Genomic DNA, 16,365 nt, shown 5'->3' on the forward strand with positions numbered 1-16,365 from the left:
GCTTTCAGAATGACCTTCATAATACGCGGCTGTGATCACATCACACCTCTATGCGAAATACTGCAGTGACTCACTGCCACTGAAAGAAAAAGCTAATGAAGTCTCAATTAGCTGTTTGTCTGTTTCATGGAAAGCCACTCAGGTCACTTTCTTTTATTCCTGCATTTTCCAGCTTTATGGACTGCTCCAGCACGTGTACACACACGCACACACGCACACACGCGCACACACGCACACACACACAGACTGCTGCAGGAGTATTGAGTTACTTGTGGTTCTAGGCTGTTCAAGGCATCGTGCCCACACAGTTCCGTGGGATTCTTCACTGTTGTGTGGAAGACTTTAGACGTAGGGCCCACTGCCAGGCGTAGCTCTGCTTGAAAACTGCTTTCTGATCCGCTGGTTCCTGGCCTGGTAGCTCTGTGAGGTTGGCATTGTTTTTGGACGAGGGGTTCACCTGGAATGGGAAACCCTTAAGTGGGTCTCTTTTTAAGCCCGGTGCTTGATTTTCCTCCCAGGTGGATAATCTTTTACTAGTTGTCATGCAGTCTGCCCATCTCACAATTCAGAGGAAGGCCTTCCAGCAGTCCATCGAGGGACTCATGACTCTGCACCAGGAGCAGACATCCAGTCAGCCGCTCATCGCCAAGGCTTTGCAGCAGCTAAAGGTATTCCGGTGCCGCCCCAACCTTAGCTGCCGCCTCTCCCTCCCCTGCCGCCTCTCTCTCCCACCCCCACTGCCTCTCCCTCCCCTGCCTCCCCCTGCCTCGTCTCCCTCACCTGCCACCTCTACCCCAGCTGTTTGACTGATGTCCCGTTGTCATGCTGTGGAAGAGTCCGGGTGTGACAACGTACTACCACGTGGGGGATCTGAAGCGCGACATTGTCCTCACCGTTCCCCCTCTTCACAATACACATTTTCCCACACTTCAACTAAACATTTCCCACATCTTTCTTGGAGCCGTAGAACGTTGGGATTGGATGGGATAGAAATCTGAACAGTTACGTGATTTCTTCATGGCACGTGGTGGGTTAGCAGCCAAGTTGATACTGGCATTTAAAAGGTCTCTTTATTTCTAATCCAGCTTCCTTTCTTCTTTAGCAATTACCAGTATTTGCTAGAGGTACTCCAGATCAGTAATGTGTAATCTAAAAGAAGCCTTGTTTATGCCTTGCTTTAGCAGATACTTCAGCCAAATGAAATACAGCAGAGAAAGCAGTTGTAGACAGGCGGCAGGCCTTCCACGTCCAGGGCAAGCCAGAGCCTCACCTTTTCCCAGGATTTCCTGTTTTCACCACTTCTGCCTTGTACCCCAGTCATCAGCCGTGGTCTGATCCACACTGTTCCACAGGCCATCAGTTATGCCTTCTTAGTCACATCAGGGCTTGACTGCTTGAAGAAGCAGCACTTCTGGAAATCAGAAGTAGTTTGATAAACATTTGTTTTTCTTCTGTCAGTCTGATTTGTCTTATTTACCTGGAAACACATTCTCTCATCGATTGCCTTCCCACTCCAGTAGCAGGGCAAGAGACTTTGTCTTTGAGTCCATGAACTCTGGAGAGCGTAAAATTATATAAGATAGTGATGATTCTTGAGCCTAAGGGATTTATGGCCTTCAGGACCTGAACTGCCACACCGAAGTCCTGAGGAGGGAGATAATAGAACCTCGTAGCATCTGGGAATTGCCACCATGGAGGCATTTCAGCTTGTAGGATTACCGAAGATACAAACCGGGAAGGAACATTGCTCTGGATCAGGGGAACCGGAGTGCTCACCACATATCAAATAGTCTGATTTGGCTGGATCTTGGTGGACACAGTGGAAAGTTGGGGGAGATAAAGCTGGTAAAATTAGATGGACAAAAGTCAGGCTGTTGAGAGATTTTGGATTTTATTTTTTTCTAGGCCTCAGGGAGTCGTTGAAGATTTAGGAAGAGCATTTTGAAGCAGTATGTAGGGGGAGCGCCCGGTGGAGAGCATGTGCACATGCCTGTGTTTCAGGGGCGGGGTGGGGGTCCAGCTCGGAGTGGCTGTCGTCCTGCCTGCGGAGACAACGAAGCGCCAGCGGGGACAGGGCTTTTCAGCCTCGGCAGTATTCACATTTTTGGTCAAGAATTCTTTGTTTTGGGGCAGTTGCCCTGTTTTGTAGGATATTTAGCAGCATCTCTAGTTTCTACACACTAGATACCAATAGATTTCACACCCCATCTCCCCAAATTGTGACAACCAAAATAGACATTGCCAGTGTCCCCTTGGCACAAGGCGGGTGAAATCAGCCCTAGCTGAGAACCCCCAGGCTGCTAGCAAGTAGCAGCAGGGAGATGAGAAGGACAATACAGGGTCCACGTGTTGGATTGAAACCACACTTACACTTCAACAACCGCCCCGGGGGGGGAAAGCAGCTGGTGGTTGATGTGCAAAATATGAAGAGGAAAGCGTCTGTTTAGAGACCACATAGTAATTAGGCATTCTCTTTCTTTTTAAGTTTATTTATTTAGAGTGAGAGAGAGCAGTGGAGGGGCAGAGACAGGGAGAGACAAAGAACCCCCAGCAGGCTCCAAACCATCAATGAAGAGCCCGATGTGGGGCTCAGACTCACAAACCCTGAGATCATGACCTGAGCCAAAACCAAGAGTCTTGACGCTTAACTGACTGAGCCACCCAGGCGCCCCTAGACATTATCGTTTTAAATGGATTCATTTTTCCTCTTGGATTTCATAAGATGTTAAAGAAGACCTAATACAAATGATGAATACAAACATGAAAATAAGTAAATAAATATCCTTTATTTTTGAATAACTAGAATAGATACGGCTAAAATATATTGCAGTGGTTGACGTCTGTGATGACGAAAGGAGTCTTCCTCTAAAATGCAGTAGGTATTAGGTGATTGCTTGGTTTGTATTCATTATGCTTTGGGCCTCTTTAGAATGACGCGCTAGAGCTTTGCAACAGAATAAGCGATGCCATCGACCGAGTGGACCACATGTTCACTTCCGAATTTGACGCGGAGGTTGACGAATCTGAGTCTGTCACGCTGCAGCAGTACTACCGCGAGGCGATGATTCAGGGGTACAACTTTGGGTTCGAGGTGGGTACAGAGCAAGAGGAGAAGCGCAGTGTAGTTTTGCGGTTGCTCCGTGACGCACTCGCGTCAGACTGTTGATGGGAATCACGGCTTCGTCAGGCACGTCTCATCGTACGCTGCTGAGTATCAGAAATGCTGGTTTCCTTTTAGACTGGCCAGTCGTTGCCCAGTTCTTATTTTGTGCTAACAGCTTTCTGCGTTCAAAACCTTCTATGAGATGGTTACTGTCATGACAGTACGTCTGTAATTTCAACTTACGAATAAAACATCGTGAAGCCGCACTTTAAGATATTACGTTATCTGTAACTTTTTATGTTCTTGAAATGTGTAAATTTTAATTAGACTTTACTTTTTGTTTCTAGAAAAATGACATTTTAGACAGACATGGCATTTGTAGCGTTGAGATAGTTGTATAATCGTTATTTTCTTCTTCATTTTGATATGCACAAAATCTTCTTACAGTATCATAAAGAAGTCGTTCGTTTGATGTCTGGAGAGTTTAGACAGAAGATAGGAGACAAATATATAAGCTTTGCCCGGAAGTGGATGAACTACGTCCTAACTAAATGTGAGAGCGGTCGAGGTACAAGACCCAGGTAATGACCAAGGACATGTTTCCCGGAGCTGCAAGTAACTCAGTTGTCCAGTCTCTCCAGCAGAGACGAGAGAGAGAGCGAGAGCGAGAGAGAGCGCGCGCGCAAGCGGGCACGTGTGTATGTGTTTGTGAGTGCGTGAGCATGTGTGAGTGTGAGTGTTGGAGCAGCCTGTGAAGCTGGAAGATGCAGGAATACAAGGGATATGGGATTGGTAATATTCCGTTTGCATATTGTATGTGAGATTTCGGAGCAGCTGACACAAAAAGGAGCATTTTGAACTCTTTGGCCATCAGGATTTTGCTTTGTTTTGTTTTTAAATGGAACTATTAGCACAGCAAACTCCATAGTGCTTGGAAAACTTAAAAGCAAAATTCGTTCCATAATGAGTTAACTTCAAGGGAGTTCACTTTCTCCCTGGACAGGTCTTCCTGATGCTAATTTTTTTCCCTCCCTCATGAAATTTAAGCCTGTTATTAATGTAAATGGAAACAAATTGGTAACCAGTTCCTTTATGAAGAAGTTGTTTGTCCTTTTCTCACAAAACATGCTATAAATTTACTCATCCCCAAAAGGTATGTTTTTTTCTTAGACCATAATTTTCCAGTCACATTACATTTCAGTATTGTATAGAGTAAAACTGCTACAGTATTTTCTTGGTTTTGTGATTATTGAACTTTTTCATGTAACAGGTGGGCAACCCAAGGTTTTGATTTTCTACAAGCCATTGAACCTGCCTTTATTTCAGCTTTGCCAGAAGATGACTTCTTGGTATGGAATGTTCTAGAGTTTTGTTTTGTTTTGTTTTCATTAAAGAAATGAATTGATTACTATTTCTGTGTATTTTTTATAGCTGTTCTTAAATATTATTCTCATAATTGTAACGATAATGCTAAAGTAAAAGCACTCTATTATTAATAGCATAGTAAGAAATTCCGTGTTCTTTTCTTTTCATAACAATAGTGTCCAACTGGCTAAGTCCGTGGATAGCTGGGAAGCCTAGCACTTCTAAAATATTTGTCAGTTTCAGATTTTATGAATTGCTGACTTACTAGTTGCTGCTTTTTGGCAGTTTAACGAGGGACTAGCCGGTTCACACGAGCATGTGCCATTTGAGGGGGTAGTGCCAAATGTTGAATATTATCACTTTTATTCCAGTACGTTCCATCAGTTCCAAAAGATGGTGTTCAGCATGTGAATTCATTCATTTTAGCCTCAAGTAGTAGAGATGTGCTTGTGCACATCATTGCACTATGGGGAGTTGAATGTGAATTTGTTTTTGTTCCTAAAAATAGAATTGTATGTATTATCATTATAAGTTATATGCAATTTGTGTTTAATTTATGTTTATAGCTATTTTCTTTTAAACAAACTTTGAAAATCTTGACTAAGGGTAGCATGTTTCTTTTAAATATACTGAAAGGTTAATTTGTGTTACTTACTAATTGAGAGAATGTACATTCCCCTTCTTCTTTGCTATTTTCCTCGGGTTTCCAGAGTCTTCAAGCCTTGATGAATGAATGCATTGGCCATGTGATAGGAAAGCCGCACAGTCCTGTTACAGGTTTGTACCTTGGTAAGATGGCAGTTAGAACACTTCCCCTAGAACCTCCTGGTCTGGGCAAGCGCATCATCTTGTAATTGTGGCCGTTTACCCGGTGTAGAGAAGTTCTTTAACGGTATTCCGGAAAGCGACAGTGAAAGTTACAGGAATGAGGTGTGTCTGTGGAGAAGAAGACCATAGTCCTTCCAAATCCAGCAGGAAGACTAAAATGCCAGCACACGGCATTCACTGCCTGCCAGCAGTCTTAACTACACATTTTAGTTCATTATTTCTTGCACACCAACACTTTATTCTCCCCCTTAAAATCTCTTCTTCTGGGAAGGAAAGACTTGGAGACAGAGTTGTCCGTTAAGGAGCAAGGAAGGGCCTTTCCTGCTGGAGGGGGGCAAGTGTAATTGTTCCCCTTTTCACAGCTGAGACGGTACCTGTTTCCCCACTAACATAGTAAATTCTTATTTGATTTTACTTAAAAAGACAAAAACACAAGTTTCGCTATGATGTACTTCAATTAGAGTTTTCAATTATAGTTAATATACTGTTTTATGGAGTATGTTGAAACTTTACAACAAAATATGTATCAGAAAAAGGCCGTGTCTTACCCCATTCTTGAGATAGTAACTAAAAGCAAAACTCTATTTATATGCAATAAACATCCAAAAGTGAAAATTTAGTAATTTTAAAAGTTTAAATTACACAAAATAAAATAATTCATAAATGGTAAATTTCTCGAGTGGGAGGAACTATATCTTAAAGGGTATTTGCTAGCTATAGAAAATTTAGTACACTGGGTTTTAATGCTTGGTTCCTTGATCTTTAAAATTCTCTCAGGGGGCACCTGGGTGGCTCAGTCAGTTAAACATCGACTCTTGATTTTGGTACAAGTCACGATCTCATGGTTTGTGAGTCCAAGCCCTGCACTGGGCTCTGCTCTGACAGCACGGAGCCTGCTTGGGATTCTCTCTCTCCCTCCCTTTCGGCCCCTCCCCTGTTTATGCACTCTCTGTCTCTCAAAAATAAATAAATACTTAAAAAACAGTATACTCAGTTTATACCTGCTTTTCTCCCAAGGCTGTTATGAAAGTCACCATTTACAAAACTCTGTGAACATTTTATATAAGGTTACAATTTTATGGTGTTCTGTATTCTTATCAAATTTTTGATTAATCATATTATCCTAAAAGCTTTGATTTTCTGATCTCCTAAAATATTTCACTAAGAATACACCATCAATAATTCAGTAAAAATCACTTCTTTAAAGTCTTCCCTACGTGAGGAATCATTTCCATGGTGGCAAAGTTACAATGTAGGAAGAGTATATAGAGAAATGTAGAAAATGTACATGCAGAAAAAATTTCAAGGTAGAAGAATATTACAAAAGAAAAAAAAGCAATCCTCCCACGGTTGCTAGGTAGTCACGGCTAACGTGCGATCCATCACTAATTACTCACATGCCTCTCTGCAAACTGCTGGTGGGACAGTGGGTCAGCAGTGCCGTCTGTGGGCTTGAGATGCCCTTTGTCCCCTCGGCCATGTGGCTTGCTGGGAACAGCACTGGCCGAGTCAGATCGCCTGACATCCTGCTGACCTGGGGCCGCTCATCCAACATCACAGAGGCTCCTCTGCAAATGCTTACAACCGGATGCTAATGAGGCTTCAGTAAGGTCATGAGAACTGTAAACTGTAGTGTCCTGTGCGCGGCAGCCGTCCGCATCTCGTTTTGTGCCCTTCCCTTACGAGGGCAGTTAGTGAATGGAGAGCACACCAGCTGTCGTTCCGTTGTGTACCGTCTTCTCTCCCTGTGCTCTGCGCTCATAGCCACGGAGCACGGCCCGGTGTGTGGCCTCCCCTCGGTTCCGTGTGCTCGGGGAGCTGCGCAGGCGCGTTCTGCTGTGTGTGGCTCTGCTCCTGTAATCACACAAGCGTGGATAGGGTCGTTCGCTTCACTGTATAAAAGCTGGATCACATCGGAGAGTAATCTCTTGGTTTTCTTATCTGACAATCGTAGAAATTCCTCCCTGTCAATAGGAATGGATCCGGTTCATTCTCTTTAGTGGCTTCGTTTTGTCTATGATGGGGGTATTGCGATTTTTTGCACCATTTCCTTGGGGACATTTGTTTTGTTCGCTTTTTCCCTGAAAAACATCTCTCTAGTAAACATTGCCAGTGAAATTAGAGCATCTATTTTCCTTTTATTGGCTGTTCGGATTTTCTTTTCAATAAAATACCAGTTTCTCAGCAGTTGGTTGTATATACTCTTAAATGTTCTGTTTTGTGATGAGGAACATAAGACTTGGGGACATGTGTTTTAGCAGCAGGTATTTCTTTTATACCTTTATGGGGAAAGTGTGTAGCAGATTCTGACTCAGAAGTTCCCAGTACGTTTGCCGAATTAAAGATACCACCAATTAAAGACATCACCATCCTCTCCAAGGCATTTTTATTGTTTTGTTTCTTTTTATCTTTGTTATAATTGGAGTTTTTTTATTTACTACTGTAATTGTTGAGATAATGAGCCAGAGGCACAAATTGCTTGACTTTTTTCTTAACAATTGCTTGATTTTTATTTTGCAAGTTTTCCCTTCAGATCTCTCCATTTGGGGGACTTCTGCTGTCTTTCCTGTGTAATGTTACTGAAAAGAAACCAAAACCATGAAGAAGGAAGTGTTTCCACTTAGGACAAAGCATATATGGAGTGAATAAAACACGTGGAGTAAAATTATTCACATAAAAAGAAAATAGGACATTTACAAAATTAAGGAGAGTTAAAACGGAGTCAGAAGTAAGGGGACAACATGTCAGGGTGAAATAGACAATTTAATACGTGTGCAACACTAGCTCTGTCTAGTTACGGGGAAAGGACAATTATCAGCGTTTTTGTAATCATGAGGTAAGGTTATCCCTTTAAATTTTTATTGTAAATTTTATCCAGTTTTTGCCAGAATATTTAAACAAAGAAGAGAAGAAAATGTGTTCTGAACAAAAGAATAACCTGTTTAAACTGTGCCTGGTCCTCCTCATTCTAGATTTAAAAGAATTAAATAAAACTCCACGTACTCAGGAAAATGACAGCGACCCTCCCTGACTCAGAGCCTGTTGAGGCGTCAGCATGGACCAGAATCTTTCAAAAAGTGTAGCCAGCAGAAAGAGCCCTTTCTCACTGGAGCTGCCACGGTGCGGTCTCTAACATGGGCCACGTTGTTTGTTCTGCATCCGTTGTGTACTTTTTTTCCGGGATGTTAAGAAATGTTTTCAACGGCTAAAAGTTTGTGTGATGTAACTTTTACTAACTTTTAAAAAGCGATGTTTTCCCCAATATGAGCGTAGGTATAGTACGATTTTCTTACTCATGTAATGGATTTATTTTGGTCACCAGCAAAATTAAGGCCCATCCCGTTTCTGCTAAGTTGTCTGGTTCGGCATCTTCTGTCCACCCCTTTAACACTTTGCATTTGTCTCCGTTGTCACTGGCAGCCATCCATCGGAACAGTCCCCGTCCCGTGAAGGTGCCGCGATGCCACAGTGACCCTCCTAACCCACATCTGATTATCCCGACTCCAGAGGGATTCAGGTATTTGGTGCTCAGCTAGTCATTTGCTTTATGACTCCTCCTCTGACGTGCATGCTCACTCTCTGGGCTCCTGGGTGCTTGCTCTGTAACTAAGTATCCCTTCCGTGTCCTCCTTCAGCCTTTTTTAAAAGCTCTTTGTTGCCTTATCTTGAAATACACCACAGTGCCTTAGCTGCAAGAGAAAAAGACATGCAAGTTTACAAGACTTGTTCCTTTCAAGATAACTTAGTGTCTCTGCTTATTTATAACTTCAGGCTGCTAAATGCTGACCGGCTTTGGAATAATTCTTTTTCTTTTCTTTGAAAATGACCTTAGGAAATCAAATGTGAGTGTGCATAGCATAATAAACATTTGAAAAACCATCCTAAACGTCAGTTTAGAAGTGGTGAAACAATTGGAATGATCTTTTCAGTCTTGACTATTATGCGTGTTATGTAACCTCAAAGCAACTTAAATACTACCGTGAGTTCTGGAACTCTCGTACCAAGTCTTTCCCTCGAATGTGGTGGCATTTCTGCATCTTGAGGGAGTGAGCATATTCTCTCCCCGTAGGATCACTTTTTAAAAGTTAATTTTATTTGACAGTATTTGCTAGGAGAAGACCACAATTACTTTTCAAAATAATGAGTTTTTTTCTTCTTCATACTTAGACCTGAATCTCAAAGAAAACTTTGCATTTTATATTTTTAAATATTTTTCCCTTCCTCACCCTATTTTATTTCTAACTGAAAACGATTCAAGAGTCCGTTCCCTTTCCTCACCTGTGTTCCTGAAGCTTCTCTTCTCGTGCCAGCACCCGGAGCGTGCCTTCAGACGCGCGGAGCCACGGCGGCCCTGCTGCTGCCGTCACTGTGGCCGCCGCCGGCCGGCCCGGTCCCTCCGGCAGCGACGCTGTGCCGCCCAAACCCATCAGCGGTGCCCATGACACCAGGTAGTCACCCTGCACCGGCTCCACGTCCCCTGGGTCCCCCTCCTGTGCACGTCCGCAGTGGCCTGGGCTTTGGGATTCGCCCGTGGGGTGTCCCGACTCAAAGGCTCTCACGCCCAGCAGCACGAGGAGACAGTGTGCCTGATCGGTATTTCTTTGGAGCTAAACATTAACCAAAATGACCAGTAACAAGTCCACTGAGAGAGTATCGGACGAGAGAACCTAGTTCCCACCGAAGGGGACAGGAGAATCTGGGCAAGTAGCGCCTTTCCTCAGGGGTCCCGCCCCGTACTGGTTCAGAGATGGCATCTAGTTAATACCCTCCGGTGGGGATTTGTTTTTGAGGAGGGTCACTTTCCTAACCCGCTTTCCTCATTTATATAATCATTGACTAGAAGTAGTGTATAAGAGTGGACAAGTGAGTTCGTGAGGTTGGTATCTTCTACGGAGAAAAGTGTCCTTTCCGGAGAGAGCGGTCAGACCGCTGGCGAGCTCCTGAAAACGGAGGTCTCCTGCACGAAGTCTCTGCACCCGTTCTAGTCGTTCTGACAGAGGATTTCAGCCAAGTCTCCTACACTTAGTGGAGAAAAGCCATTCAGTCACTCTTCATGACACCCCTCCGTCTGGCAGAGGGGACACACCGTCTCTGTGCTCGTCTTCGGATACACGTGGTGACAGAGTCAAACTCCAGGGGTTGAGGGCAATCCAATCAAAACAGACAAAACCGTAAAGAAACTCGGTGCTCGTAAGAGATACGAGGAGGTCATTGGCAGAAGGATGCCGTACAGTTTTAGAACCTAAGACACACCAACTTGTTTTTAGACGTACTTTATAGAAGTCTAAAGTTTCTGCGGTTCCATTGTTCTCCTTCATTAAAATAACAGATCACCTAAAAAATTCCACATACTTTACAGCTTAAGCTGTCAACTAAAACAATTAACAGTTAACCCTAAGCGGACTCCCCTTCACCTTCTTCACTTATGTTTAGAGCGTTGCAGGGCAGACCTTTACAGATCCTGTTCTTGAAGCAATGCTTCTTATACAAGTGTCACACGGGGTTAATGGAAGCGACTTGCCCCCCAGTGCAGACTCCAGAACACTCCACCAGGGCGGCGGTGCTGGCTCCCGCGCCTGCCGCGTCCGCGTCCTCACAACATTCCTGCAGAACTGCAGAGGGGAGGGGGGAGGAGCGCCCCAGTTCTCGAGGGTCATGAAGTCTGGCCGAAGGCATCTGTGAGTGCCAGTGGTACCCTGAGCGGATGTTACTAGTCTGAAGGCCAAGTACGTGTGGTTGGCCTTCCTGTGCGTTGTCTTAGGCTTTTTCAGCATGTTACGAGCATAGTCTCGTAAGTATTCTTCATCTTCCCGATGCTTCTGGACACGCAGGGATTTCCCTGCCGTCACAGTGTGCCGTCTCGAGGCCACTGTTTCCGGAGGATGAGGCTGTCGCGACTCTCTGGCGGCGTACGTGTGACCGTAGGCAGAGGGCAGCGAGGCCCTCCTGCGTCCCGGACCTGCGCCTGCCCAGTTCGGCTGACGGGAACTTGCGGGGCGGACCCCGGGGTGGCCGGCTGCTGCGCAGCCGCAGTGTGTACAGCCCTCGGTTGGCGAGTGCGCTGTGGGGAACTCTCGCGAGGCTGGAACTTCCGGGGCCGCAGGACCGCCCCAGCCTCACGGCGTGCAGGCGCCCCCCCCCCCCCCCGCATCTCAGAGACTTTCTGGGTTCCTGCCCCGGGAGTTGTCACTGTGCCCCAGGGCATCCCGGAAATGTTTTGATTTGGTTGGGTTTGACTTAGGGAACAGGCTGGGCTTCACTTACCTGACGTTGTTGATAAAACTTTCGTGCGCTGTTCTCCTTGGAACTGGCTCGTAGCGGTCTGCGAGACCGATGGTTAATTTTTCACGGCTTTGCCAAGCCGGCCGTCCCGCCGCTGAAACTGGGAGTCACAGCGGGTAGTGAGACGTTCACCGGCACGCTACCTCATTTAAGGATATTTTTTTGCCTTTTGCCCTAGCAAAGATCTCTGAGGGTGTGGAATCGGCTGATCTCATGTCTGGGAAATCAGGAACAGAGGCGTGTTGAGTGACGTGTCCTTGGTTTAGGAGTCGTGTGTTTCTTTACTTCAGCATCAGTGCTGTTCCCAGGAGATGGTGTCAGGACTCTCTGATGAGCTACGTGGCACAGAGGATGCCCCCCACTCTTCAGACTTACAAGTGTTACACTGGATTTGAGAGTTTAGGGAAATAAAAAAGCATTGCCTACGGCGTCATTTGTGAACGTGTGCTCAGTAGACCACGTCGCCTTAAATCCATTCAGCATATCATGAAAAAGAGCATAAATGCTACCATACTTCACAATATCATTCGTGTACAAAATACTAAACTTGTTAATAAACTAATGCCATATTTAGTGTGGATTGTTTGAATTACAGTTTTAACACTGCCCTTATTTAATTCTGGGCTTTACTCTTTTTGGATTCATTCTGGATTTCTAAACACACTTCACTTTATTCTGGAGAAGCAGCAAATTAACCTCGTTCTTTCCGTGCTAAGCTTCCTGCTGTCCTGCACCTTTGCTTGGCTACTGCTTAAAAAGTCACTAGGTGTTTCCTTCCATTTTCTTATTAGGAGGTTTGAAATCTTTGAATCATGTAATAATTTTACATTTTAAATGGAATTAAGCCCATAAATATATAGTATGATCATAATTTTAAATATTAGCCAGTTTGACTAATAATTTTTATCCATCTTGGGCTGAAATGATGGAGCTTTCTACACAAGTCAATAGCACTTCAATAAATGCTGTTTTGGTTTTATTTTTGCTGTTTTTAACTTAAAACAGTGTAACGCAGTCAGGTTCTCATGTGTCAGCAGTGGAGGATAAAAATCCGACTGACTTCCCAGCTCCAGGAAGGGTTTCTCAGTAGCAGCACTGTTGTTCCGGGTGCATAATTCGTTATCTGGGGCCGTCCTTTGCGTTATCCTCTACTCGCTAGATGCCAGTGTCCCCAGCGGGAGAAATTACCCCTAGTTGAGAATCACCGCTCTAGGAGAATCTCACGGAGCTTTCACTTGCGGTTCCATTGAATTGACAGCTGAATTTTTAAAAATACCGAAACAGGGGTTCCAGCGTCCCTGAGAACGACCGGCTGGCCTCCATAGCTGCGGAGTTACAGTTTCGGTCCTTGAGCCGCCACTCAAGCCCCACCGAGGAGCGCGATGGTGAGTGTGAGGCCTTGGCTGTGACCCCGACCGGCTGAATCCTCTGCCTCACTTCACCGGCTTCCACTGTTGATGCCTTAGAAAGAAGTGAAGAGTAAGACAGAGGCGGCAGCACTCTCAGACATTTGATGCTCAGCATGCTGGCTTTTTAATACAGATGCCTTTTTTAGCTTTTTTAGCTGTATCAGAGATCATGATCTCTGATACTTTAATTGCCAAGCACTCTCATCCGCTTAAAAAAACAAACTGACACTGTGTGTGTTAATGGTATGCTGAGGTTTTATTACCAGGCAGGGCCTCTTGAGGTGTCGGGGGAGGGGGGTGTCCCTAAACAATCTAACGTCTGCTCAGTATTGCGTTGTCTGTTACTTATGGAAAGTTCACGTAGTTAAAGTCATGTAACACCACGGGCAGCTTCTTCGTTTGGTACACTTTTCTAGAGTTGATTATAGAGACAGCTTCTCATACTCACCTCAACTAGAAATTACCAGAAAGGACGGGTTGATGGTAACTAATCATTGCCACTCACCACTTCAGTCCTGCTCTCAATTACATCAGCTGCGTCTGTGTCGTAAATCTTAACTTGTGTGAAAAACATACTTCCTGCAGAACCAGCATATCCAAAAGGTGATTCAAGTGGGTCAGCTCGAAGAAGTTGGGAACTTCGGACACTTATCAGCCAGACTAAAGGTAAGAGAGAGAATGTTGAACTTAAAACGTTTAAGCATCGAGGGAATAGTTTCAGCTAAAACATGCGTTAGCTTTTGAATTACTAGACCTTCTAAATTAATATTTAGTGATTTCTTTTAGACCTGTGACATCACTTTCTTGTGTGTAGCATGTTTGTATACATTTCCTATTTCTTCTAATAAATTATAAGCTCCTTTGGATCCGGAACGTGTTCTATGCATCTTTGTATTCTTTAAGCATACATGTGATGGTTAATTCTATGTGTCACCTTGAGTGGGCCCTTGGCATAATTCTTTGTAGGTGATAGGAATATAATTAATATTTGTGAAATGAGTAACTGTTCCTATCTTATGTTAAGCGATAAAGTTTCTGAGAAGCCAGATAGTTCGGTGAACGTGATAACTGACAGAGCTAGGACCACCGTGTGTACAGTGCTGTCTCCGAGTCCAGTACTCTTACCTCTCAGCGCCCCGTGGAAGTATGTTGCCCACCAAAGCCGAGAATAGTTGGGGCCGGGGGCAGGGGGGATTCATGGAGGAGTGAGGCTTGAGCTGGCTTTTAAAGAAAAAACAGGTTTGCATCAAGCCAGGGGGCAAAGTACAGAATAAAAAACACACCTGGAGGCCCAGTGTCTAAAGAATATAGCAGCCGTATGGGGCAGTGTAGCCGGAAATGGAAATGATCTTGAAGGTGTTGGGGGAAGTCAGACCATGGTCGGTCTTCAATGACGGATTAAGGCCTTACCCAGGGACGGCGGGCAGCCCTTGCAGCCTCCTGAGCTGCTGGTGTGTTTGGCGAGTGGGAAGGAGAAGTGAGGAAGACACCGGCGTGGAGCGAGCTGCTGGCCTGGAGTGGGGAGGAAATGGGGAGATGGTCACACATCAGGCTGAGGTGGGATTTTAAAAAAAGGAAATGACCCTGATGCAGTCTTGGCCAGGCCTGGGGCAGGTGCGGTGCGTTTGGAGGGTTTGGAGCAGGGGATCCACAGGCTTGAGCCTGGGAGACAGGCAAGAGGGTGTCTCCACTGGCTCTCACATAATCACTAGTTCCCACGCTTACCGGGTCTTTGTGACGATTTTCAAAACAAATACTTTGTGGTCAAGAGAACTTGGGAACTGTTGGGAGACTTACAGTTCACATTCACAGAGATGGAGAAATCTTGAGAAGTTTTTACTGTAAAAAAAAAGAAAAAAAAAACCCTTTCCCAGAAATATTTGACCGTGGAGTCCATGGCCTCGTAGCTGTGAAGTCTCGTTCAGAGCCCAGTAGACTTGATGTGTCATTTACTGAGGTAGAGGAAACAGCGATTCATGTTTTAAAGAAACGGTTGTCGTGAGAAACTACAGTTAGAACATGATGCACCTTTGGGAATTTCTCTTCTCGGCGTTAACCTCAGAGCCATCCTGGTCCTCTCTTTGCTGGCCAGAAATTCAGGCTCTTACATAGCTAGGATATGGTATGAGGGCTGCTGTAATGGGTACGTGAATGAAGCAGTGCTTTTCACATTGGGGGTTGTGACACATCGGTTAGGAGGGTCGGAAAGTCAGCATTTAAAAAATCAGGATGTCTCCTAATAGTCACGCATACCTATTTACATTTCTTAAGGCAAGAAGGATACAGCATGTACTTGTGAGCCGTGTTTATCTTATGTATAACATAATATTATCCTTTTCCCAGTTTTCTCTATCTCTGTAGGAAATAAACTTACTCCAATTACAATTGTAATTAATATGGATAATCAATATTATATAGAACCAATGCTACTAAAGAAATACAATGTAAAAAAAATTTAAAAAATAGGATGGAGTCTGTTTCACTGTTTTATGAAACTGTTGTTCAGATACCTGTGTGTGTAAAAGTTACTTCTCACTGTCCTTCATAATCAAATAAGTTGGAGAACTAGAGATATAGAGACAGATGAAAAAATAAGGAATAGGAACAATAGTAGCTGAATCTTCCTGAGTATTGCTGTGTCTCAGGCACAAGGCTTAGCGCTTTACATGTGTGATTTCATTAAATACTCACAATAGCTCTGTACTCAAGATATTTTACTCCCATTTCACAGATTAGGAACTGGATATATAAAGAAGTCAGTTAACTTGCCCATTGTCAGACATGTGGAATATGGCGAGGCTGGGGCTTTATCCCAGGCATTCTGGTTCCAGAACCTTTGCTCTGGACTTTTTCTAGAGAAGGGATGACTGACTTCCCTTCTCATCAGAGATGCTTGCTAGAAAGGTGTGGTACGTCAGCGGAGCTGTGAGGGGTGAGGTTACTCCCTAGGCACTGTGGCAGGAAAAAGGCATTTCGGGCAGGCAGGAAAGTGGGAACATAGGCTTGGGAGTGGGGAACGGCTTGCCGTGTTCTAGGAGTGTGTTCAGTTTGGCTTGTCTGGGACCTGTGGTAGGAGAATAGAAGGAGACTACTTGTAAAAGTGAACTGGGAAAGGTAAACTGGGTCCAAATTCCACACGGCCTCGAATCCTGTGGGAAAGACTTGGATTTTTGGTAAACAGGTTGTTGAGAACCATGAAATAAATTTAAGTAGGAAAGGAACATGATCAAACTTTACGTGCTAGTTAGACAGATCTGGCCAACAAGAGTGGATTGGAGACAGGAGAGGCTGGAGGCAGGTGGGAGGTTGCTAAGCCACAGCCTGGGGGGAGGAAGGCACCCGCTGTGCCTGACTAGCCTGTATTTTATGTATGTACCT

The 16,365-nt window shown here is 44.6% G+C and overlaps 1 protein-coding gene and 1 long non-coding RNA gene across 12 annotated transcripts in view; one reads left to right on the forward strand and one right to left on the reverse strand.

Annotated features, from left to right (window-relative positions):
- MAP3K4 (mitogen-activated protein kinase kinase kinase 4) overlaps window positions 1-16,365 on the forward strand; it is a 113,033-nt gene that overhangs the window by 85,282 nt on the left and 11,386 nt on the right. For 7 of the 10 annotated variants that reach the window (XR_013555847.2, XR_013555846.2, XM_078447544.2 and 4 more), the window contains exons 11-19: window positions 519-668; window positions 2,930-3,091; window positions 3,551-3,684; window positions 4,374-4,452; window positions 5,179-5,257; window positions 8,717-8,813; window positions 9,607-9,744; window positions 12,863-12,963; window positions 13,573-13,653. Coding sequence is in view for 8 of the 10 variants with exons in the window: in XM_078447544.2 (XP_078303670.1) it covers window positions 519-668; window positions 2,930-3,091; window positions 3,551-3,684; window positions 4,374-4,452; window positions 5,179-5,257; window positions 8,717-8,813; window positions 9,607-9,744; window positions 12,863-12,963; window positions 13,573-13,653 (1,021 nt within the window). In the remaining 2 variants the exon portion in view is untranslated. The remainder of the gene's footprint in view (window positions 1-518; window positions 669-2,929; window positions 3,092-3,550; window positions 3,685-4,373; window positions 4,453-5,178; window positions 5,258-8,716; window positions 8,814-9,606; window positions 9,745-12,862; window positions 12,964-13,572; window positions 13,654-16,365) is intronic. The other 3 variants (XM_078447538.2, XM_078447539.2, XM_078447540.2) reach the window with 3 other exon arrangements.
- LOC144616448 (uncharacterized) lies at window positions 8,808-16,073 on the reverse strand. 2 transcript variants are annotated; one of them, XR_013555849.1, is made up of 4 exons: window positions 15,679-16,073; window positions 14,398-14,499; window positions 13,493-13,647; window positions 8,808-8,985 (listed from the first exon to the last, which is right to left on the reverse strand). It is a non-coding gene; the product is annotated as an uncharacterized LOC144616448 (long non-coding RNA). The 2 variants fall into 2 exon arrangements; XR_013555848.1 differs by lacking the exon at window positions 8,808-8,985 and adding an exon at window positions 12,957-13,039.

The sequence above is a fragment of the Panthera onca genome, chromosome B2, assembly GCF_046562875.1.
Source record: "Panthera onca isolate mPanOnc1 chromosome B2, mPanOnc1 haplotype 2, whole genome shotgun sequence".
NCBI lineage: Eukaryota > Metazoa > Chordata > Mammalia > Carnivora > Felidae > Panthera > Panthera onca.